The sequence below is a fragment of the Tympanuchus pallidicinctus genome, unplaced genomic scaffold, assembly GCF_026119805.1.
Source record: "Tympanuchus pallidicinctus isolate F22 unplaced genomic scaffold, pur_lepc_1.0 scaffold22, whole genome shotgun sequence".
Classification (NCBI taxonomy): Eukaryota; Metazoa; Chordata; class Aves; order Galliformes; family Phasianidae; genus Tympanuchus; species Tympanuchus pallidicinctus.
Window position 1 is genome coordinate 41,609,211 of NW_026294739.1, and position 24,619 is coordinate 41,633,829.

At 49.2% G+C, this 24,619-nt stretch overlaps 1 protein-coding gene across 6 annotated transcripts; it reads right to left on the reverse strand.

The window, feature by feature from the left end:
* Window positions 1-1,753: 1,753 nt before the first annotated feature.
* On the reverse strand, window positions 1,754-24,502 carry RFWD3 (ring finger and WD repeat domain 3). Of its 6 annotated transcripts, XM_052685281.1 has the most exons (15): window positions 24,167-24,502; window positions 23,110-23,213; window positions 22,561-22,957; window positions 20,975-21,198; window positions 19,133-19,233; window positions 18,842-19,042; window positions 16,713-16,804; window positions 14,652-14,766; window positions 10,235-10,463; window positions 8,970-9,120; window positions 6,942-7,118; window positions 5,963-6,177; window positions 4,958-5,175; window positions 3,388-3,521; window positions 1,754-3,171 (listed from the first exon to the last, which is right to left on the reverse strand). In XM_052685281.1, the coding sequence occupies exons 3-15, from the start codon at window positions 22,953-22,955 to the stop codon at window positions 3,054-3,056; spliced, it is 2,370 nt and encodes a 789-aa protein (XP_052541241.1). In that variant the 5' UTR covers window positions 22,956-22,957; window positions 23,110-23,213; window positions 24,167-24,502; the 3' UTR covers window positions 1,754-3,053. The 6 variants fall into 6 exon arrangements, with proteins under 6 accessions (XP_052541241.1, XP_052541240.1, XP_052541239.1 ...); XM_052685280.1 differs by lacking the exon at window positions 23,110-23,213; XM_052685279.1 differs by lacking the exon at window positions 23,110-23,213 and having other exon boundaries at window positions 24,229-24,501.
* Between the last annotated feature and the right edge of the window lie 117 nt (window positions 24,503-24,619).

A 24,619-nucleotide genomic window follows, 5' to 3' on the forward strand; every position in this document is an offset into this window, starting at 1 on the left:
CAGGACCAGGAGGAGAGGAGCAGCAGAGGCAGTGCAGAGCTTCCAGCTCCTTCCCCAACCTCAGCTGCCCTTTTTTCCAGGAGCAGCAGCACCCCCGCCTCCCTCTGTTGAGCTCTCTGCACTCCTGGGAAAGTCCTGCTCCAACTTTGGGCTGTAACATCCTGATAGCTCATCCCCAAACACACATTTCATAAAGAAGAGCCTCACACGCTGTGTCCACACCACAAGTTCAACAAGGAAGAGAGATTTCTTTGTGCACAGCGACATCTCTGCCTGGGCAGTAACCCCAACAGCTCAGCACAATGCAGCATCCTCACTCTGCGGCTCATCACATGATGGGGAAGAAAACTTGTCCTGGGCAGGGCAGATGCTCCAGTTTCTAACTGGACACAGACTGCTTGTCCCACATGGCCGAGGGGCACTGTGCTGAATTTTGGCTCAGCTGCCAAGGCTCTGTCCCTTGCACAGCCCAGGACTTCAGTGCTGCCTCTACACCCGTTGTCCATCTCTGCTGATGAAGGCTGGTGCTTCACTTCCACTTCGCCTCCACTTATCTCCCGGGCCACAGCTTCGCATCTTCGCTCATCTGTGCATGGAAATAAGCAGAGCACGGCAGTGCCCAGATTCCAAGGAGGCTGGGGACAAAACAGGAGACTGCATCCCTTGGGTGACGGTGAGCCTCTGCCTCACGCTCACACTTAAAGGAAAAAAAACAAAAGGCAATTTCCCCCTGATGAGCCACAGTTCTTCCCCAGCCTTCTGCTGCCTCCCTGAGCCCTCACCGCTGCTCCCAGCTCGATGCCATCTCCAGCACGGTGGGCAGACTCCCCATCCGCCGCCAGCGGAAGCAAAACCAGCCCCTGGGGACTCTGCAATTCATTACGCTTCAGCAGGTGGGATAATCACCGAGATGAGGCTGAGGCACTTCCCCTCCTGCACAGCACTGCCCAGGCACAGCCTGTTACCTGCTGGGTTCATCCCGAGGTCACTCTGAGCATTAGAGCAGCACGGCAGGCGTAGCTCTGCCCGACCTCCTCCATTTTTCACTACTCAGGGGCACCGTTTGCCAAGAGACGGGACTGCAGCGCTGTCCCACTTCCCCTCAGTGCTCCCCAACACCGCTGCAGCTCCGAGAACTCAGCAGTGCTCTGCGCCCAGGTTCCCTGCAGCATCTGAGCCCACAGCTCACTGCCATCCAAACACAGCTGGGCTCTTTGAGCAAAGACGAGTGAACTGAGCAAGAGGCGCTGCTGCCTCTTCAGTATTTGCCCCTAAAAATCTTTATCTCGAAAGGAGAGAAGAGTTAAAATGAGGAGCGGTGCTCCTCCTCGGCAGCCTGCAGCGCACGCAGCCAACAGGGAAGCCCCACCTGCAGAGAGCAGAGCTCACCTCTTGCCTCCCATCACATTTACTCCAGGAGCTGCCACAGGGCTGCCTTGCTCCAAATCTTCCCAGAGACAGAAGCAGAAATAGCCACGCAGCAGCTCCCTGCCTCCAGCCCTAATGACAGCTGCCCTGCGTACTGCAGACGGATTTTTCTTCTCCCTATCCCAGAATCTGCCCCTTTGACTCCAGGCAAGATGAGCACCTGTTTCATTAACACATCTGACCTTCCCCCAGCCCTCAGTGCAGCTTTCTGCATGCAGTTTAGGTGCTCTTTGCCAAAGCTCACTGTGAACCTGTGACAGCAACGTGTGAGGTTCTTATCTTTGAAAGATTCTGCCAAACTCTGGGATTGAACAGAACATCAAAATGCTGTTCTCCTTTCATTTATTTCAACAGAATTTAATTTGTTAATACCATCCTGCAGGAATGAAGACAATAGAAAATAATTGCTACCTAGAAAATCAGAAGATGGGAAATCTTAATTCCTTTCTTCCTGCGTGCATATGAAGATTTTTGGGGGGAGGATGGAAGGCTCTGTGCCCGCTGAAAGCCATTATTTCAGTCCGAAGCGCAGTGCAAAACATGAGAAAGCTTACCTGCAAACAGGGCTGCTCACTCACAGCCCCAAGACAAGCAGCACACGCTGCTGAGGTGCTTCTAAGGCACAGCAGCACCGACTGCATTTGGTAACTATAAACACTTTATTTTTACAGCATAGAAAAATAAAATAATATACACCCATTTATAAAGTTAAGCAGAGATCTCAGCTAACTCCAGCAGGATCCTACCTTGCACGTCCCAGAAAACAAAGCCGTTCTGGCAGCAGGCTCCACACGCCCAGCACAGATGCTGCTGCCACAGTGCTGCACCCAGGGACACGGTGCCAACGCGGGGCCTCACCCTGTGGCTTCTTTAACATCCTCACAGCTTTGTTTTTGATAAACAAAAGGAAACCAAAGTCCTGTTCCGTGATTTGATTTGGAAATGGGCGTTCTCATACCCTGCAGCATATTCACAGTATGGATGTCAAGACTCAACTGCAGCAGCCGGGGCTGATCCCCATGGGCAGCCCCACTGATGCCCACAGGAGAAGAGCCAGCATTCTCCCCCACTGTAGGGGCTGTTGCAGTGCATCAGTACTTCAAGGAAGGACACACAGACTGCAGCAGCCAGCAGTACAGCTATCCCCCACACCCCCTGCCTTTCTATGAGCTTCCCTTTTCCACAACCACACTGCCCACGTTTGCTTGGACGTCGGTGGCAGGTGAAGGAGGAAGACAGAGAGAGATGGAAACAGGGTTAGGCAACTACAGTGCCAAAAAGATACATATATATAAATATGCTCACAGGGAGAGATAACAAAAAACTACAGATTTTTCAAGCCTGCTCTCTTCATGGCCACAACACGGGGTCTCCTTCCTCAGGAACCACTAACTGCCTTTGCCCTCTGCCTTCAAGAAAAGAACGTGGGGGTATGTTCTCTGAAATAGCAAGCCTGCTTTTGCGCCAAGTATCAGCAACGCTGGTGAGGCGCCAGCATTGCCATCTTCTCATCACCCAGTAATCACAGCAGGACTCCGTGTGAGAGTACAGTGGGAGTCGCAGGTCTTCAAGTTCCTTTTATTCTGTTGATTCGTAGAAGAGAGTTGCAAATCCCTCTAATATATTCACACTGGAAAAAGTGCAGCAACACACACTGGAGACGGGCCAAGAATTACTGCTGTGCTGAGGCAGCTTGCTGAGCTCGACTGTAGAAAATTGACCAACGGAGAAATAATGACAGACCTGAAAAAGGAGGATGGAAGATGACAGGAAGCACCCCAGGCACCTCTGTGTCCCAATTCCTGACTGCTGCCACAAAGGTGCTGCTGCAGCTCCTGCCTCTTGCAAGCAGCACGTGCAGGACACCAAGTGTGGCACTGTGCTGTTGCTGTGGGGCCCACCAGCAGCACACTTGGGAAGCCCTCACGGCGAGCACCACGGGGACACGCTCACTGCCACCTGTACAGCTTCACTGCCTTCTCCGTCAGGGTAGCCAGCAGGTGGGTTTGGTTCACCTCCACAGGGCAGATGTCCAGCACGGGCAGGTCAGCCTGCAATTTCTGCAGCAAGGAGCCGCTGCCAGCATCCCAGAGCTGTGGGACAGAAAACATGACTGCAGGGTTCTCCTCCCCCATCCAAAACGGAGCTGCTCTCCAAAGAAAATAACCAGCCCCCCCTGCAGCACCACAAACACTGCCTCCAGCCTCCCAGGGAGATCTGTAAGCAAAGGGCTGCTCCACACCCACCTGCTCAGCACACCTTTGTACCTCACACAGGTCAGTCATGCTCAACCACCCATCTGCTTTCAGGGAACGTCCACATCTGCAGACAAGGGCACGCAGCAGCTGTAACCTGCCTTGATCTCAGTGAGGGTTTTGACACAGCCTAGCACTCCTGTACACAAGCTGGGATGTTATGGTCTAGACAGCTGGATCCTAAGCTCTAAAGCTTAGAGCTTTGCATCCCACCTGGGGGCACTTTTAGCACTGAGGGTCAGTTGCAAGCCTCTCCTTCATTCAAGGCATTCTCCTGATCTATCTGCTTTGTCCTTCTTGTGGAGAAGCAGCTGAGGTGCAGAGGATGGACAGCTGCTTATTTTTACTGAGTGCTGGTGCAAACAGCTCCCATGCAGGGAGGAGGAAACAGAAGGGTGACACTCAACCATCTTTGTGTCCTGAAGAACTGCCTCCGTCAAATCATTCCTAGCAGTTCCCTGAAAAAGCCAGACATGACTCTGCTAAATGCCTTTTATTCTGCTTTTCACCTTCCCTACTTCCTTCAGGATCTTGAGCTCCGCTGTTCTGCAGTCACCATGGCAAAAGCTGCTGCTGATTTTCACATATATTATTTCTTGTTTGCTGAGCAGACTTAGGAAAACATCATCTCATCTGACACCTCTGTTCAGCAGTTGCTCCTGACACACTCCAGAAACATTGTGTTGCCTGCATCTCATTGTTTTGCCCTTCCACTAAGTGTCAGTGAAGTTCACACCTCCCTAAAACCAGGGTCTGGAGACTTTCCTCAATCTGCTTCAAGAAGCCTCTGCCTGCTTTCACAGCCTGCTCGGGTCACAGACTCCCAGCACATCACCCTTATGCCCTTCCTTTGATCCTCATCAGCTCTCACACTGCTGTCCATCCTCTGCACCTCAGCTGCTTCTCCACAAGAAGGACAAAGCTCCACTCAGCTTTCCTCCTCCCTCCGCGCTGCCCAGCCCTCACAGCACTTGGCACATCAGCTATCCCACCAGGGCTCAGTTACTGCAATCACATTACGCTGCTCAGTTGCAACAAGCCCAACTACATTCCTCTGGCAGACAACAGGGGCTTGCTGCCTACATTCCCTTCTGTGGATGCGGAGCACAGGCTGATATTGGCCAACATTTCATGCTATCACTAGCATCTGCTACAGGAAAGCACAGGGCAGTGCTTGTGACAAGGTAATTCCCACCAAAACACATCAATGCTGTGACCGATAAAGCTTCTCTCCCAAAGAATTGCAATAAAACCCTGAATAGAACAAGAAATACCATGGCAGAATTAGATGCCTCGTCGCCAGCGCACACAAAGATGCTGCCATCCTCCTCTGGGCTCTGGAAAATGGCATTCTTGGTCAGCAGCTTGCAGGTGGGCCCAGCACTGAAGGTCTGGACGGGGTTAGAAGAGCACACCACATCTTCAGAGGCCTCTGTCAGCGGGGTGCAGGTCAGCTCCATCAGGACACAACGCACACACGGGTTACTTTTACCTGCGGGGCAAAAGTAAAAAGGCAGCCCTTGAAAAATTTCATTGTGGACAAGAGTAACTGTAGGAAGACAAGCAAAGCCAGCCTACAGCCACCTCCTTTCACCCTCACCTATGTGCAAACACCCACTGCCGTGGTCAAGGCAGGCAGAATCACAGAATCACAAGGTTGGAAACGACCTGCAAGATCATCCAGTCCAACCACCCTCCCATTCCTATCAGTGCCACAAGCTACTAAACCATCTCTCGTAGCTCCTCATCCAGGTGCCTCTTGAGCACTACCAGGGACGGCGACTCCACCACCTCCCTGGGCAGCCATTCCAGTGCCAGACCACCCTTTGAGAGAAAAAGTTTCTCCTAATATCCAACCTAAACCTCCTCTGGTATAACTTCTGGCCATTTCCTCGGGTCCTACAATTTGCCTGGGAGAAGAGGCCGGACCCTTTTGCACCACAGCCTCCCTTCAGGAAGTTGTAGAGTGCAGTGAGGTCTCCCCTGAGCCTCCTCTTCTCCACACTGAACAATCCCAGCTCCCTCAGCTGCTCCTCATAAGCCCTGTGCTCCAGACCCCTCACCAGTTTCGTTGCTCTTCTCTGAACACGTTCCAGGGCCTCAATGTCTTGTAGTGAGGGGCCCAAAACTGAACACAGCACTCGAGGTGCGGCCTCACCAGTGCCAGTAAGACACCACGCTTCAGGGAGGTGCTCAGCTCCTAAGCTGCTGATGAACCAAACAGAGCTGGACAGAGCATCAGCACGAAGCACACGCTGCCCAGGCACACAGTTACTTACTGGGCCTGTACGTCGCCAGGCAGTGCCGCGAGGTGCTCTCTGTCTGAATGTCAATGCATCCCCCTGGCTCCAGCAGCAGATGATGAGGCCGGTAGGAGTTCCCAGCCTTCTGCTCCCAGAAACAAGCTCCTTCCAAGGTCCCAGCCAGTATGCCACCACAGGGCAAAGAGGATGAGGCCATTCGAGGCAGGTAAGACAGCGATACCATGGGACACCTGAAAACGATGGCAAGAGTCAGCGTTGCCAGCTGCAGTCAAGCAGCGTTCTGCTTCAGCACTCCAGAGCTCCCACAAAGAAAGCATCCAAGGCAGGCTATGAAACAGCCCTTCAGGAAAGGAACCCCAGGGGCTTCAACGTGGATAAACAAAATTGGGCAAGATTACTGCCTTATGCTTTAAACAGACATCACACAGCACACAGACGTGGTGCAATCCACAGCTCTAACAGTTCCAAACAGGGACAGCGGGCTTCAGCAGGCATCAGTAGAGCACTTCCTTGTGAGTCCTTTCCTTCACTGCAGGGGCAGGCCAGGTGACAAAAGCAACGTGCTCAGGTTGCTTAAACAGCAGCTTGACACAGCTGGCCCCACCTCAGCCTGCCTTGCTTTGAATCCTGGTTAAAGCATTAAAGCTTGTGATCGTCTTGGGCAGCGCAAAGACCACAACAGCCTTACTGGCCAAGTCCACACAGCTTCCATCCCCTGAGATATGCTCTTAAATCAACATTTGATTCTGAGCAGAAGAGATGGAAGCACCAGTGTCCTCTTTGTAATTTGTCCTTTTCAAAGGAAACAATAACCCAGCTCCAAAACCCAGCTGGTTCTGCTGCTGGGTCCATTTCTGCTGGCTGTGTGCCTTCACAAGATGCACTGGCCAAGCACCTACACTAACCATACAGCTATCAGTTATGGAGGGAGCCATGCTCAGCTTAATGTACACCAGTAAAGCAGAAAAAAGAGTGACAAACCCTTATGCCATACCTGGACTTCTGAGGGACCAGTTCCTGGACGTGGGAGTTGGTGTCTCTCAGGTCATATATCATGATGGAGCCGTTGACCAACCCAGCATAGATGTAGTTTGTATCATCCAGGCACCAGCAGCAGCTCCAGACGGGGCGGCCAGTATTGTACGTCTGCACCACGGTGTTTGTTGCCAAGCTGCAGGAGGAAAACAAACTGTTGGGCCTTTGCACAACACCGACTGGCAAGACAGCAGTGCAACCACAGGAAGCACATCAGGTTTCTTTCTACGGACTTAAAAGCTAATCTCCTCAGATTGAATTCTAAATTACTACTCCCGTGCTCTACACACGGCTGCATAATAATGGAATAAACCCTTTCATATTGCTTGTGAAGGGGGATATAATTCTTCCAAGGCGATGCTTCCTTTTCTAGATTGATTTTCAGAGACTGGGAATGGAAATCTCAGAGCTCAGCTGCTTTATGGGAAAGAAACCTGAGTTACTCTTCTGGAAAAAAAAAACAGGAGAAACCCTCTGCTGTAACATCTTAACACTGCTTACTCCTAAAATCTCTAGGCTTGCATCTTCAGATTACATCTCTTTATTTCCTGCCTTCATGGAAGGGACATCGCTTACGCCTCAAAGGCAACCAGCTTATCCAAAGAGAAACAATGAACGGGGTTCAGACTGTTAAAAGCACATTTATAGTGTTAATTGCTTAGAACTTGAATTCGTGGAAGGCCGAAGAGGGGATGACCTGGAGGGGCACAGCCCAGAAAAACAGATGAAGTTGGCCTTGGGTTAGAATGTACGTTAGAAAGTTCCCTCTGCCAAGGGTGGCACTGCCAATACAGGCTTGGTACACTCCAGTGAGACAGAACAGAATAAAATAACACCTTTATAACTCATGGGGTTCACCTGGAGAAAGGCAGTGATGTGCAGAAGTGCACAGAAGCAATTGGGAACAACCACAAAGACCTGGCCGGAGAGAACTATCAGGAGATGCCATCAGAATAGAGAGCAGTTAAAAACAAGGGAAAACAAAGCCTCTGTGCTATTCTAAGCTCTTGTGAACACGAACGGGGGACTTGATGTCTTGGTAATTCCTTTTTGTAGGACTGGACTTGGAAATGAGGAACTGGGAAGGTGGCCAAGGCGGGGGGGGGACTCTTCTTTCTACAAAGATGCTGCTGAAGCGAGCGCTGAACTCCAGCATCCTGGAATCAAACACAAATGCAGAAGGATCACAAGTTCTGATGCAGGTCATCAGGCAGAGAGGGGCAGATGTGGAAATCGAGTTTAAGCAGCTCCTGCAACGAGAGGCTGCTCTGCAGGAAAGCCACAACAAGCACACCAACCTCAGCAGTCATAAAGCTGGCATGCTGACTTAAAACTGCCATCTTTGACACTAATTTTTAAATAGCCAACCAAGGATTTCAGCACAGTACCATGAGTAAAGAATGCTTGCTTTCCCACATGTTTGTTACAGAATTATGTTCTCTTCATTGTTTCCCATGTGGGAAAGAACAGGGACTGTTTGATCACATGGCATATTCTGCCTAGGTCCAGAATGGACACGCTGCTGCAACTCAGCCAGACAGAGACCAACAAGGTTCTGAGTTAGTTTAAACTTGAAAGGCAGCACAGAGTAGCAAGAAAACACACACTTGTGTGCTGAAAATCCACCAGGGATGGAGAGACATCTCTCACCCTCTGCATAATTGTCTCCAGCCTGCTGCTTTCAGTCACTGCTAGCTCCAGAGCACCTGTGCTTCTCCAGCACACGCTCAACAGTGCTGTGCACACACTTCAAATCCCTGATGAACTGCACAATCCACAAGACTCAAGTCAGAGAGGCCCACATCAGCGCAGGGAACAAAGTGCTCAAGCTAAGCACAGTTCCTGCTTTATGCCATACAAGCTCCTGTGCTCCACATTTCACTGCAGAAACAGAAAATCAAGCGCAGGACAGCAAGGGCTACAAGACAATTACAAAATCCAATCCAGACTCTTGCACAGAGCTTCACACTCGCTGGGGGAGGCTCACCTGGTGAGTTTGAGAGTGTTGTCCAGAGCAGCAGACAGCAGCAGCCCGTCTGCACGACTGCCAAAAGCCAGCCCCCGGATCTGTTTGCTGTGGATGGGGATGTACTGACTGCTCTTCAGGTTGGCCACGCTCATCATCTTCACACCGCAGCCTAACGAGAAGGACAAGGCAGGTTATTGCAAGGCCTGTGTGCCAGGCAGCACGCCTACCAGCAACTGCTGAGGAGCCCACAACTAGCAGCGCTGCGTCCCATCTACAATCCCCACATGAAAACCTGTGGTGGGGTGAATGCACCCCCTTTATTTGCTGTTCTGAGTGAGAACTGCCACAAATCATTATGAAGCTCTTAAAATCCTGAAGTATTCGAGCCAGCCAGAGCAAAGCCAGTGCTAGTGTTACAGTTCTCATTACACGAGCTGCTGCTCTTTAGTCAGTTTCTCCTAAATAAGCACAGTAGGATTACATGGCAATTTAAGAGAACAAGTGTCACAGCATAAAATGCTTGCAGGTGAACTTCACCTGCATGCCACAAAGCCTCCATTCACAGATTCACTCCATGGCTCCAAAGAATAAGGCGAGTTGAACGCAGTGAATGGAATTTTCTTATGTTGAGATAAGGCACATTATTTGGTTAATGGTTTGGAGATTAAAACAAGCTTCACCACTCAGAAAGCTCATGGAAGTGCTTTGCAAATAAAGGCTCTCAGGCTCCTAACTGCTCCATCTGTTTCACAGGGACAGGAAGCTGGCACAAGGCCAGGTGTCAGTTCACTTGCCCCAGCCATAACAGCCAGGCAGGAACAGCACTGCTGTGCTTCTCGGCCTCCTGCTCCCACGCTGCACACGGTGCTCCTACCGTTCATGCTAAAAGTTTGTTTTCTTTTAAAAAGGAGTTGTTTGACAGCACGTGGATCAAAACACCTGCACCACAGGGAGTATTTCTTGTTCACGCATCAGGAGCGACTCTGCCTGCCCTCGTGTGCTGACCTCCCCTTCTTTCACCTTCCTGAGGACGTGGCATTGAGCAGAAGAGCCAGAGATCCTCTGCTAGGATCCCACTGCAGAAGCGAGGGGAGACGAGTCATCTCTCCGGGCAGAGCTCAAAGCAACAGCATGAACCAGAGACAGACTTGTGAGTGCTCCCCGTTTATATGGCACATACAAAGGTAAAGCCAGGGAGGGAGGGCATAGGCAGCAAGCAAAACATTTACCTTTTGTAACTTAACACCACCTACAAACCCACCGATCTCAACTTGCCCATTTACCAGGAATAAAAGTAGACTGTGGAGAAGGCTGCGATACCACGAGACAGCTCAGCGAGTCGCAGTATGCCATCACTCTGCAGCTGCCAGCCTGAGACACCACAAAAACCTTCTCCAGGTGGTACTTGCGCCGGCTCTGGCTGGAGGGGAGGCTGCCTGGGAAGCAGGTGCGGGAGTTGCCAGGGGGTTTCGAGGCACTGACGTTGTGCTGAGCCACCAGAGCCTTCAGCTCCTGCAAAGGAAAGAGAGCTCCGAGAGTTTCAATGCTGTGCTGCAGACGAAGCACCCTGTGCCGTGCGATCCACGTACTGCAGGGGCTCCCATTCTCAGAGAAAGACAGAGAACACGGGCTGTTCTGTCTCTGCACTGTTTCTGAAACACTGCATTTCCCAGTCTACTGACTGCAAGAGCAACAAAAACGTTCAGAGGTCCTGCAGGCTCCAGCCACGTTTACTCAGTCTGTTATTGCATGTATTAGAAGGAGGGCTCTGGGGCAAGGCAGAAAAGCCAATGACAATTATTACCAGATCAATGCTGCTTAGAGGAGAACGAACTGCCAAGTATTACATGCAGCTCAGCCACGAGAGACAGTCAATTAGAACCATTTTCCAGAGTTTCCAGAATACCCCATAAAGGAGAAAAAAAAAAACCAAACAACAAAACAACCAAAAACCTTCAGTTTCCACACAGACCGACTTGTTTCCGGCAACACCCTCAATTTAATGAAGATGGCCCTGTTCTTGTAAACCCTGGGCAGCAAATTCCAGGAACAACAACTCTCAAAGCTCCTGTCTTGGTTTCTGCTTCATCCCCACCTCCCTCCACCTCAACTGATGCTCAAGGGTGCCCAGCAAAGCCCTCGCCAAGGTCACCTTCCATCACAAACAAGATATTCCCCCATTCCCCGCAGAGCACCGGGGGGAGGTGGGTGATGTGAGGAGAGGCACTGCTGCATTTCCATCACCTGCCAGTGGTCACAGCACTTCCAGGGAACAGCTTGCTGCAATCCAAGGGCAGAGCCAGGCAGTGCAGCACCCAGTGATGTTAAACAGAGGATGCACATGAAGAAAATGACTACTTGCTTTCTGCTGGCCGAGCAACTTGGATTATGCTTCAAATACCACGTAATTTTTAAACAATTAAGGGCCAAAGAGATATAAGGAATATATTTGTAGATTGCAAGCTAGCCTCCATACCAAGCCAGCCAGGGTCACTTAACTCGTGGACAAGCATAGGCAAGAGTTCTCAAGAGGCAAGAACAAATCCCAAGCTCTACACGAACTGCTGTCACCAAGCCCCATAACTTCTGGGGACTGCTCAAGAGGAGCCCCAATGTCTTCCAGAGCAATTCTGCATTCCAAATCCCCCCATGAGACTAAAAATGGAGCCTGAAGACTCAAGGTGAGCAGAGACAAAATCTGGGGAGGATGCAGGAGGATGTAAGGGGTGCCAGGATGCTGACAATCAGAAAGCATAGCTTCGGGCTTGGAGCAAGCAGTCAGTGTGTAGATAGGTAACTTAGAAGAAAGCAGCTTTTCATCAAAAATTTAATAAGCCCTACTTCTGAAAGGCAGAAAGATGCCACCACCACTGAGAATGAGAAGAGATTAAAAATATTTGTTGCTCTGGGGAGTTTATAAAACTCTTCTTGCCACCTGCACTCAAAATTTCAATTTTATGCAAGGTCTTCATTAAAAAGAAAAGCGGGCAATTGAAAACACAAAGACCATCAATATGATGTCTGCATTTACAGCCAAAAGAGGAACCCAGCAGAACCAGGAACAGGATACATTACCAAGGCAACTGCAAACAAAAGAACAGACCCCACTAACTGTGCTCAAGAAGGACAGGTCTGGTAGGATAAGCTGATGGCTTTCCTTGAGATGCTGTGCAGTCTGCCTGGCTCCTGCTCTGATGAAGGAACAGTTGGAGAAGGAATCATAGAATGGGCTGGGTTGGAAAGAACCTTTGAGATCAACTCATTCCAACCCCCTGCTGCAGGCAGGAACACCTCCCTCTGGACCAGGCTGCTCACAGCCCCAGCCAGCCTGGCCTTGAGTGCTTCCCAGGAAGGAGGCATCCACAGCCTCAGTGGGCAACCTGTTCCCAAAGAGGATATCCAGCAAAAATCTTCTAGAGGAGTATGCATGAAAAGCTGAAATAGGAAAGGACAATGAATAGGAAAGGAAAACAGCCAGCAACAACAGATTGAAGCCAGTTTTCTTCCAAGTGTTAGGTTAAGGGTTCTAACAGCTGATACAAACCTTTAAAAACAAAAGCAGTTATCAGATGACAGCCACTCTTTGGCCGTGCTCCTGCAGACCTCTTAGAGAAGTCTTGCTGCTATCTTGCTCTACACGGCCTAAGATTTGCATTTAATAGAGATAAGTGCATGACCCCATAACTGCAGTGCAGCACTAGAGGCATCGAACCTGAGCCAAGGAGCCTGGAAACAGCATTTTTAATACACACTTCCATAAGGAAGCTGAAACAAGCTCATTTTTGTGTAAGAGAAGCATACCAAAGGGTCACAAGCAATACGACACAATGCACAGTTCTCATGCACACTGACAACAAAAAGAAGGGCTCACACAAGGGCTCTGGAGGAACTGATGGCTGATGTTTTCTCTAAGACTTAAGATATCACAGTCTGTGTGCAACCAGTGAGCACAGCTCTTCCAATGAAGACTTGTGCAACTGGACTTTTCCCACTCTGAAAGTCCCTCTGCACGTATAGGCATTTCACAAATTTGCAATGTAATGTAAACCCACAGCAGTGTTTTCTGGGGTGACTTCCACCTTCCTACACCCATTAAACACATTTTCTTGTACAGTCAACCACACTGCTGACTGACAGGAGCAGGGCAGCAAACGCCAGACGCAAGAAGGTCAGTTCTCAGTGAGAACAGTCAAACAGCGCCTTGTCCAGAGAGGTTCTGCAGTCTGCTTCCATCAGCTGATAAGATGATGTCCCAAGCAACCCAATCCAATGCTGAAATTGCCCAGCTAGGGCTGGGCTGGAAGCTTCCAGGGGTCCTTTCCATATTTGAATGGCTCTGTGCAAGTAGTTGCTTTACTAGATGAGCTCCCATAATATAAGGTATTAGTTATGCATACGCTCAGAATATAATCCAACAGCTCAGCAGCTTATGCTATGCTTCCTGCTGATATACAGCTCCCCAGCAAACTGTTTTTCACTTCCAGTTCATTCACAGTATAGACAAGTACCTTGAAATTGCTTCCAGCACTCACATCAAGTGATGCAGGACAGTGATGAATGCAGTATAAATACTGAAATGGAGCTTAAGGACACAGGGTACTTAATCTTTATAACGTGTGACTTAACTCAGTTAGACTGGATACTCTATCATCTAATACCTAAAGAATTGCAGGAAGGTGTTGTGGACCTGCAGCTCTGTCTTATTCCTGCCATTCTTAAGCTCAAGTTTATAGCAGGCCAGTTTTCTCACACACCCTGACGAGAATACAGCCTCATGCAGGAACTCAGGAAGCAATCTGTAAAGTCACGCGTTACATCACTTGGAAAAGCTTCGGCCAGAAAGGATGTTGCTTAATGTACAGACAGAAATAGCCAAGGCTCTGAAAAATCCAAAAGTAGAGAAAAGCTTAAAGCTGAGCAAGTTACCAGACAGTGAGAGGTTAGGCAAGTTCTGACCTACTTCATGCAACAAAAATGTAGCAAACCGGCTGTGAAATCCAGTGCTGATGCAACACGTGAGGTGACTCGCAGCAGGAACTTCCAGCAAGGTCCACAGCTTCACAGACATTCTGTGAAAGCAGCTGTGGCAGGTTACAAAATACAGGAAGAAAGTTGTTGGTTAGCAAGCAGTCGTTTCTTTTTGGTGTATCCTGAGGTGCTTCTCAGCAGCTGTAGAACCCCAGCTGAGCCCAGTGACAGGCTCACAGCCCAGGAAGAGCTTAGCTCAAATCTTGACTGACCTTTGCAATACATTTAGGGGTTTGGTTGCTTTGTGGGTTTTTATTTTTGTGAATGGCCACAGGCATGCTTTCCTCATCACTATTTATCAAAAAACTTTCCACTATGCCACGGATTCCCAATGCTTATTTTGGTGCAGCTGAAAAAAGAAAAGGTAAGCGGGACAAATGTGGCACTGCATTACCAGACCTCGCCAGCAGCCACCACAAGAGCCAAGGAGCAACCTGCAACACCAGCAGCCAGCAGCACCTACTGTTACACTGCACTCGTGACTTCAAGTCTTCCAAGCAAAAATGCAGTCAGCACCAAGTGGCTCCTTAACTACACCAGCCTGGGATACTGGGAATGGCTGAGTTTACTAAATCTCACCAGATGTGGAAGCCTGCCTTCTCTCCTGTCAGGAAGAGAAAGTCAGGCTGGGGAGAAAGGGAGTCCTCTGTGCATCAGGAGGGTCAGACTCACCTGAACTTGCTTGCGGAGTTTGCTGCATTCATCTGTCAGGACCTGCAGCTGCAGCCGGCTCTGTGCAGACTCCAGCTCTGCCTGTCTCCTCAACTTCTGCTCCTTTTCTAAAGAGCTGCATGAGAGAGAGACCAAAAAAAGAAAAGCAAACCTCAGGGCTACGTAATTCTGGGATGCTTCTCTGCTGACTGCTGCCCCTGAACTTTGTTCCAACGCGGGTCCCACTCAGGTAAATTCAGACAGGACAGGGGCTGGAGTCACCCAGAGCGTGGGCCTTAATTGTACCGAAAGACTCCAGGATAATGTGGAACAATAATGTCTCCTCACCCTCTGGAGTCCAAATACTCTCATTTGGAAACAGAGCAGCCATAAGAGGCCTGTGTTAAAACTGTACTTTCTACCTCATCTTGAACCTAAAAGTGCACATAAAAAAAATTAGCAGCAGCTGTTTTGAAAACACGCTTCAGTTTTGCTTTCATAAGTACTTTACATAGAAAGCAGTAGTTGAAGGGGGGAAGGGGGAAGAACACCATTACTCCTTAAAATTATCTTAAAATTATCTTAAAATTATCTTAAAATTATCTTAAAATTATCTTAAAATTATCTGTTGGGTCTATGTTGACACTGCACCATGTGTTCCAAAAGCTGCAGTACTCTGGTTATTTCAGCAGTTTACATGCAGGAGATCCAGCTTGCCTAAGCACCCTTAAAATACACAGACCTCGCCTTGCACATTTATCAAGCACAGAGTTCTGTCATTTCCCTGTAGCTTCACTGTGTTATTCCTTGGTTGCATAAGAAGTAGATGAAGCTCTGTATCGAACCATCGCAGACACAACACCCAGAATCAAAAGGGCAGCTTTTCTGAATGCAAGGGACAAAAGCACAAGCTCACACCTAACTCAAGGCTACGTGCAAACAATATTGATGTATCAGGGTCCACATTTATCCCCTGCTTGTGGCTACGTGCCACAAAGCTGCCACTGCCAGCGAGCGAGAGGGAATGCCAGGCAGTCACTGCTGTCTGCCTCCCAACCAGCAGCAGGCAGGAGACAAACGGGAAGAGCTGCTGTAGGATCCTGAGACACAGGCAGCAGTTAGTCACCTCTACCTGAGGAACAACAAGATTTAAGCACCCAAATGCCTTCTAAGGGTTTGAAAACAGGTTTCACTGTGCTTTGTTTTGCTGTAGCTATCCAGCAAATGCAGCTGTGACCTTCCTAAAGGCGCAGCTCAAACACAATGGGGCAGCAGCCACCTGGACAGAAGAGAGACCTTCCCCTGGTGATAGTTATTAATCAGAGATGTTTGAGGAATAATTACTAGCATAAAGAGGTGTCCATTGAAAAAGTGTTAGAAGACCAGCATTATGCTCAGGAGCATGTTACAGCAGATCCAATTAAATTCCATTCACTACAAGATTCAAGGGAGCTCAGAAGTCTGCAGCCTTGCAATTCCAAAACAGTGTATGTGACAGCATCTTGGCAAAAAGAAATTCGTGCCCATTTTCCACTATTCCTTTTTTCAAAGGAAAAAAGTCTACACTGAAGTTGGAAGGGGGAGTAGAGTCATAGTAATGCTTGCTGACCTTTGTAAGTAAAGCTACATGAAGAGTTTGACAAAGCAAGATGGAAAGTGATTCATAGGAGAGATTACTCTGTTTAATGTGTGCAGAAAAGATGACAGAAAAGGTCAGTTATTCACCCTCCCTGCTTTTCTAATTATGCCGTGCTTTTCTCATCTAATGATGAATTAGCAACATACAGCTTTTGGCAACAACCCCACACGTCCTCCTGCGATGGCATTTCAGGATCCAGCACAAGAGACCTTTTGCAACCCGAGTGCCACAAAGTACAACCTCTGTTCTATTTCCAAAGAAACCCCTCCTTACAAGCAAGGCACAGATACCACAGCAAGACCCACGACAGCCACGCTGATGATAACCCCCAAGGGAAAGCACAAAACGGATCAGGTAATACAGGAAATTAAAGCATAAAGTAAAAGCCAGGCTGCTGCTTTCCTTGACATGCAACCAGCGAGGCTGTGGGGGACACTCCATACCTCTTCATGCGTTCCTGCTCACTGGTATCCAGTGCCTTCAGGGTGCGGGCATACAGGACCACGATGTCAGAACGTTTTGCTTTCTTATTGCACTGAAAGAAAGACAGCATCAGTTCATCTACACGAATGCCACGAGCCAGGCTACGCATCTCTACAAATTGCTATTCTGGGTATTTCCTAGGAGCTCTGAAGGGAGGCACTGCCACTTCAAGACACCCCATCCTGCAGGCACTGCAGTTCTGCTGGGGGTCTGCAGTGTAGATCAGGCCTTGCATTATCGAAGGTTCAGTAGAATCCAGCTGCCTGCTTCCCACCAAGTTTATTTTGCTAAAGCACCAGAAACACAGCGTGGTCAGAAAATGCACAGAAAGGAGGAGAAATGACTCAAAGCAGCATGGCAGCCAAGCCTTGGAAAGCATCAAGACCGGCTCCTTTAAGAGCAGAATCCGGGCAGCCAAGCCTACTCCCCACTTTGGTTTATATTTCGTATTCCTTCAACCAATCCCTGCAGGCCCAAATCCACACGAGCATTCCTGTAACAGAATCAAGCACTGCCATCCCATTGATTTTGTGATACAGGGAAAGCCAGGTGCTTCCATCACAGCACCTTGCTTCGACCGGCGTGTACTTCAGAAAGGACAACACCTCCCTGGGTTGGGACCTATAAGAAATTACAGTATCTGAAATCTTCCTGTCCTGCAAACATACTTGGCTGATCAGAAAAGAGGCAGCGAGCACTGAGATAAGTCAACTCAACGGTGAGCTAAATTGCTACGTGCATTTCAACTGCAGGCTTCTCTATTATTTAGCAGCATGAAGAAACCAAGGGCGACAGTTTCAGACCAGACAACTTCCCCCACTCCTCAGAAAAGTGCTTCGCAGAGCGGCGAGTGGTGAAGGCAGCTTTCCTGGCAGCCAACAGCTGTCACCAACAGGATCTGGAATGCTGCAATTTCACAGTAACTGCACTACTCGAGCCACTTAGTATACAGAGCAGCACGCACAGCAACTCGGTGCTATTCATTTAGAGAACACTCAGCCTGCAAGGGGCAGTGAATGAAAAAGAAGGAAGATGATGTAGCTGCAAGGTTGTCTCCGGAACAGGGACTTCTCACAGGGAGTTGTCAGTAATCACATGAAAAACAAACAAAAAACCATTCAATCAGGAAAAAGTACCCCTTACAGATTGCTAAGGTTCAAGAAGAAAGCAAAGTGCCGAAGAGCAAAGAAGGTCTCAGAGTTTTGCCCGGGCGTTTAGCAGACAAAAACGTTACACACAATCGTCAGAGATGGGCAAAGTTAGGTCTGGGCCTTTGGTCTGGGCTGTGCTAACAGTGGCTCTTTGGACTTAATCACAGCACACCTCAACAGGAAGCTTCTTGTGCAAGGAGGGAATCCTGCACAGAGTCAAGCAAGACTTGGAAGCTCTCAAAATGAGAAAGCCAAAGAAATGCTGAGCTTCCAGACGCTGTCTTGGAAAGCAGGAGAACTGAACTTCCATCCACATGGCACTCACCGGCCTATTTTTGTCAACACAGACCTAATCAAAATGACACCAGTATGGAAACCAGAAAAGCACGGAAACAAAAGCAGAAAGAAGCACCTTCAGAAGCAGATCTACCAATTGCAACTGCACATTAAAGCTTGTTTCTCAGTTCCCTTTCTGAAACCTACCTGAACAGCCTGATCTTTAGGCTGCAAATGCAGATGCAGTCCAAAAAGAGCTGTTAAACCTACTGAAAGTGGTTCTCAGACAGATTTCTAGTCCAATAGTGCCTTCTTTACGCTTAATTGCTTCTAGGAATCTGTCTGCCATTCCACGCTCCAGGAACAGCACAGTGCTCTGAAACCAATTACAGGTTGAGCTCAAACTAGCAGCCTTCTGAGCCTGCTAGTCACAAGCACTCTACTTCAGGGGAGAAAATCCACGTCAGAATCTTTCCCTTGAAGCACTGCTAGCTGTGCCTGCGCCAGATGCATCAAAATAATTGTGATTTTTGTTACTTCTGACAGCAGGCAGAGGTGGTTCCTTTGTAGAGCAAATAACTGCCATAGTTACGGTGACCATGCCTGCGGCACAAGTCACCCACCAGCAAGTCCTTCCCGGAGCACAGAAATGCCCACTTTACCTGGGGACACTTCCCTGCCTGCCCCTTGAGCCACCTGTCAATGCAAGTGTAACCAAAGAGGTGCCCGCAGCGCAGGGCCGACAGACGGTGCTCCCCAGCGTTGGTCCACGGCTCAAAGCAGATGGCACAGGTGTCCCCTTCCTCCTCCTCCCCCAGCGCTGCAGCAGGAATTGGTGCTTCCTGTCTCTTCAGTGGAGTTCTCTAAGATTTAAAAAACAAACAAACTCTCTGTAGGCAAATGTGGTTTTTACCGTATGTCATCTGCCTCCAAAAGCATTTAGGTCACCTCACCTGCTTTTGCTGGGCTTCAAATTCTTCATCCTCACGATTTCCATTTTCTGCAGGAACTCGAGGCAGAGTTTGAGGCAGCTCTGCTTGATCCTGACTGGAAACTAAAGAAAGCATTGCTTAAATAAACTGATATCTATGAGGGAAGAGGGACTCTCCTTGACTGGATCCAGAATGATCACTGCCTCAGTACAAGCAGCGTGACAATGGCACAGGTTGCACACAGAGCTTCAGATCCTGGGTGCAGGTCGGGCAGTTGATGTGTAAGCCCTTCTGTTCAACAGCCATACTGAAGAAATTTCTGTTATCTTTTACAGTAAGACGCAGAATTCCAGCACATTTGGTGACAAAGGAGAGCTTCAGAAGACAGAAAAGCCCTGATAACAATGGCTTTTCTGACTTGCTAGGAACAAATACAGCTGCATACAGATCTACAGTTAGGCTGAAGTAAGGTCACAGACCTGCACCATTGTGCTCAGACAAAGACAGATACCATCACGGAGAAGTTACTTTGCCAAGGGATCTAAGTATGAATATTTCATGTGCCAAGGAGGCATTTACCATGTGCTGCCTGTCCACTCACCCTGACTTCAGCAGCTTTCCAGCTCACGGTTATCTGAACTGTTGGTTCTGCTGGGCCATCTGTTTTTGTGGCGTGCCTGTTAGCCCTTCTGTTGAAGCATGGGCACACGACAGAGCTATGTGTGGATGACCACCCCTGGCATACTAAAGAGGAGCAGAAAGCACCACCTCCTTCAGCCTCCTGACAAAACAAGAGTCAGCAGCCACAGTCAGTACCCGAGGCAGATACTCTCAATGCAGTGGAGAGCTATCGCCCAACACGGCCTTGTGTTAATAATATTTTCAGTCCCTAAAGCTCTAGGATGAACAGGAATCAGCGGCTTACATAAGCAAGAAAAGACAAGGGGATTCCAGAAAACCCAACAGAGAGCATATGCTCACACAATATTAGGCAGCACTTAACAGCTTGAGCGCCTGTCACGTGTAAGACCAGCTAAATGCAAGTGGAATTAATCTGCTCATAGAGGCCTCTTAGATGTACCCCAAAAAAACATCAAGAAAGGCTGGCTAATGGAAAACAAAACAGACTGAAGCACAAGGGTGTTCCTTAGAGACTGGAATCTCTAAGAAACTGAGGAAGAAGAAATATGTTTCTTATATTCGTTAGTCCCCAATAACCTCTGAACACCACATCACCATTTGTCACTCTTACATGAAATACCTTCACCAGAAACCAAGTCACTGAAGTGCAGACAGCCTGTGAACCCGAGTTTGAATCAAGGAAGAAAAAGCTGAGAAAAGAAAAAGACCAAGCTGCTGTACTTTTATCTCCTATGCTAAGTGTCACAAGAAGTTACAGGAATGAAAATCACTTTTTTCCTTCTACTTTGGTTGAAAGTAAAATATCCTGCATCTGACCCTTCTCTGAAAAGTGAAAGCACTGCTGGCCTCCAAACAGAGGTGCGACCTGATGTCTTCAATAATCCTCCTCAGCAGCAGGTAACAGAGGAAACGTTCTAAGTAATAACCTCAAAAAACTCCAAGTTGTCTTGAACACCTCCAGGATTATTTATAAGCAGCAGCCTGCAAATAGCAAAAAGATTATATTTAAGATGACAGTGGCAATCGCTCACTGCTGTTACTGCTCTTAGGAACCTCCTGCCAAAAAGCCTTGTGGTAGCAACCTGCTCCCATCAGCTGTGGGCATAATGAGCTCTCAGCACCGGCTGTTGAGAAGCTCCAGAGTATTTCCCTGCTGAGCTCTGAAGCAGCACAATAAGTTTCTGAGATTTAATATCCACACAGCACAAATGAAGCACAAACCTGAGCTAGCTGCTGCAGGCGTCTGCTGGGCTGCTGGAGGTGCAGCCTCCACCTCTTCCTCCTCCTCAGAAGTGCTGCTGTCGGAGTCACTGGACTGCAGTTCTGTGACCTGGGACGCGCCTTGCTGGCCGCCCCTCACAGCATGCAAGGGCTCCAGATGTGAACCTGGTATTGCAGCTGGCTCCTGCGTCCTGCTGATCTGAAAGTAACTGTCCAATGCTGCCCTGCAACCACAGGAGGAAGAAACAAAGGTCACAGTTCTTTCAGGTAAGCTGAAGACTTGGTACGCTGCCCCGGCTCACTCGCAGCAAATCTCACGGGCACTGCTGGCAGATAGGAGAGTATCACATTTATTAAGACAGAACCAGTCTGGTGAAGAGGCAATATCATACAATTGCCTGCTTTATGGACAGTCAGCAATGTCACACAGCAGCATCTCCACACAGCTTCACCTTGCCTGCTGAAGAAAACGTCGTTACTACGCAGGACTTTATTTTGGTGAAGGGCATCGGTGGGGCTGGAGAGAAAATAAGCAAAGACTTCAGTAGTACACACTGACAGCCTGTGGAACTCCTGCACTGTAACTGCAGTCACAGCACAGACCTGGTTTCCATCCCTCCAGAGAGTATTAGATATTAGATACCTAATTTAGACACACGAGCCTTGTATCAGAGCCTCATTCCACTGACTGCAGTGCTTAGTCTGCCCACCTTCCCCCTTTCCTGTTACAGGAGCTTTATCCCTGGAAAGCAACATCCTCCCTCTTCCCACATCAACCCAGCTATCATCTCAATTATCCTTCACATTCAAAGCAGTTTTTGCTAGATTGCTTCTAGCCTGGAGAACTACAGTGACCTTCACAAACAATCCACGGGCAAACAGTGCAGCAATGTTTAATCATCAAGGAGAAGAGGAGATCTTGGTCTCACTGAATTTTGAGGCAGCACTGCAGTTAATTATAACTTCACCCTTGGCATTTGCAAAAGCTACAAAGATGCCAAAGAAGCCAAACAAACCAGAAATAAGGATTTCTTCCTACTTGGGGAGCGTGCCCGCTCATCACCTTTTAAACTCATCGCTAACAGCCCTAAACATTGAATTTTACTTTGCTTGGAGATGACACCAATGTCAGTTTGCATTTTTTACAACAGTTTCTGCAGTAATTGTCACCTAATTAGGCAGCCCTCAAATCAAAGGTGAAACACAGAAGAGAGCACAAGCTCCACTGAGCTAAATGCTGGCTGGGACTGCTGAGAGTCAGCTCTGCTGCAGGAAGCACCAGCAGGAATCTGGCAGAACAGAAGAATGGTAGGAGCAGCTCCACACACTGGAAAGCGTAACAGTGCTCAAGTCAACACCACCACTGCCAACAGAAGAACTGAGAAGGGTTCATTTAACAAACAGCAAAAGACATCACCAGATGAAATCAGGGAGCCATCAGAGCTTGAAAGGTTTGTGAGGTGCTCAGAATTTGGCCACAGTCACACACCTGGACCGAGCCGGGCTCTACAAGCCAGGAAGCGAGGCAGTTTAAACCAACATCAGAGCCAAGGGCGCAGCTCAGACACAGCTTCACTCCTCTTTACCTGGCGCTGACTGTCCTCTGGGAGGCACTGACTCTCGGCTGCCTGCGAGCGCTCCTTCGTACCCGGGGGCGCTGCAGAACCTGCGGCCCAGGCTGCAGCTGGTGCTGCTCAGACGCCCCCTGCAGCCTCAGCAGCCCGATGAGAGCCGAGGGAGGATTCGCCTGCTGGTCAGGATCGGCAGCTGCTTCCCTTGGCGCATCAGTAGTCGATAGGGTAACAACTTCATCGACTTCATCGTCGGAAACAACGATAGTGCTGCCTCCTCCGCTGCTCAGCGCTGCAGCCTGGGAGGGCAGCGCCGTGTGAGCAGCGGGCTCTGCAGGAAGCACCCCCTGGTTCTGCAGGGAGTAGTTCACCACTGGTTGGAGATCAACTTCCATCTCTTCCTGAGCCATTTCTGTCAAAAGAAAAAGAAAGCCATGAGCATTCACAAGCCTGTGCCCTACTTGCGGCCTGATGGCAGCAAGAACTGGCTTCAGCACTCAGTGACTGCAACAGCCTTCAGAATTCAGACTAAAGAGACAAGCTGTCATTTTGCCTTTGACATACAGCAGAGATAGACTGTCTCAAGTAGATCCACGTATGTGAGCTGGCACCTTCCTGAGTCCTCCTTTAGCTCAGCAGCAGTTAGCACCAAAGGCACATTGCAAATCCTGTTAGGTAAATCTTCAGATGAGCATGGAAAGCTCAGGACTTCTTGTACTATTACTTCCCAGTAAACGCATTAGGATCTCAGAGGAAAGAGTTTGAGATCCTCCATGGCAAAACCACTGCAGAAACACTGACAAACACAGCCAGAAATGAGCTGTGCAGAGCACCCAATCCTTTGCAGTCTTATCACGTAGAAAAGCTCAAATTATTTCAGGAACTGAACAAATAAAAGCAAATCATTTTGGGGAGGAGAGAGTAGGTTAAGTTCTGCAGTCTCCCAATGGTCATTTGCCTCCCACGTGTTTTGGCAATCGCAAATCTGGAAGGCCTTGGAGATAGCAGATCTTTAGCACTACTTGAGCCCAAAGTACACAACAAAACTTCTCAAGACAGATACCGTGCAAACAGAGAAGAGTGCTTTCAGTAGAAAGAATAACTAGAGAATGTATACAAGATCTACAAGAGGTGGTTACACTAACATATTTTGATAAATCTTTTAACAAACTCTTATTAATCAGTTTATAACACTACTCTAATTACCCTCAGAACCAGTAAAGTTGGAACAGACCTCTCAGACCCCCAAGTCCCCCACCATGCCCACATCCCTCAGTGCCACATCCCTATGGCACTGGGACACCTCCAAGGACAGCGATTCCCCCCCCCCCTCACTGGGCAGCTGTGCCACTGCATCACTGCTCCTTGGGAGAAGAGGTTTTCCCTGATAACCAATATTTCAGCCTAAATCAAGGCAGAAAGGAGACCAAGCCCCATCTCTCACCTGACCAGGCACAGATACAGTTACAGCAGTCCTGCTTCCCTTCCACCAAACTCAGATTTGTGTTAAGACTGCCACGTGCAAACCCTTATTTTCTCACGGTGGAAGCCCTAAAACACCGCACAGGGTTAGCTAGCCTGAAACGTTTCTTAGGAAAGACGTTAACGTTGGCATTTTCACCGTGACACTTTGGTGCCCTCCAGGAAGGTCAGCGCCTCCCCACCAGAGCCGCCCGTGCTTACGGGCGGAAGGCGGCCGTGCAGAAGCTCCTCAGGCGCAGGTCAGAGGGCTCGGGGCAGCACCGCCGCTGGAGCAGCAGCTTCCCCTGGCGGACGGTCGGCTCTCCGAGAGCGCAGCTCTGCTCCTCCATCCGCCTGCCGCACCTTCGAGACAGGGGGACCAACAGAACGCAAATAAATCATCCGTACGTGGCAAAACCAGCAGCGTGCAGCGCGAACGGAGCCGCGTTTGGGGTTCGCTGAGGGTTTTCTCCCCACGGGATCCGGCGCTGTGCCGAGCAGGGCCCTCCCGTCACAGCCCAGCCCCGAGCACCGTCCCGCGCTCCACCCACTGCCTCGGGGCCCGCCGCCCCCCCGGCCTCCCCTCACGCTCAGCTCTGCCGAACCACTCAAA

Bases quoted from the DNA above. Each gene is read 5' to 3' on its own strand.
- RFWD3 (XM_052685280.1), bottom strand. From the start codon at position 22,955: ATGGCTCAGGAAGAGATGGAAGTTGATCTCCAACCAGTGGTGAACTAC. The intron at 21,199-22,560 runs GTAAAGAGGAGT...CTGTGGTTGCAG, and splicing joins CAGAGGACAGTCAGCGCCAG to GGCAGCATTGGACAGTTACT. The intron at 19,043-19,132 runs GTGAGGTGACCT...TTTAAATCTTAG, and splicing joins TTGAAGCCCAGCAAAAGCAG to AGAACTCCACTGAAGAGACA.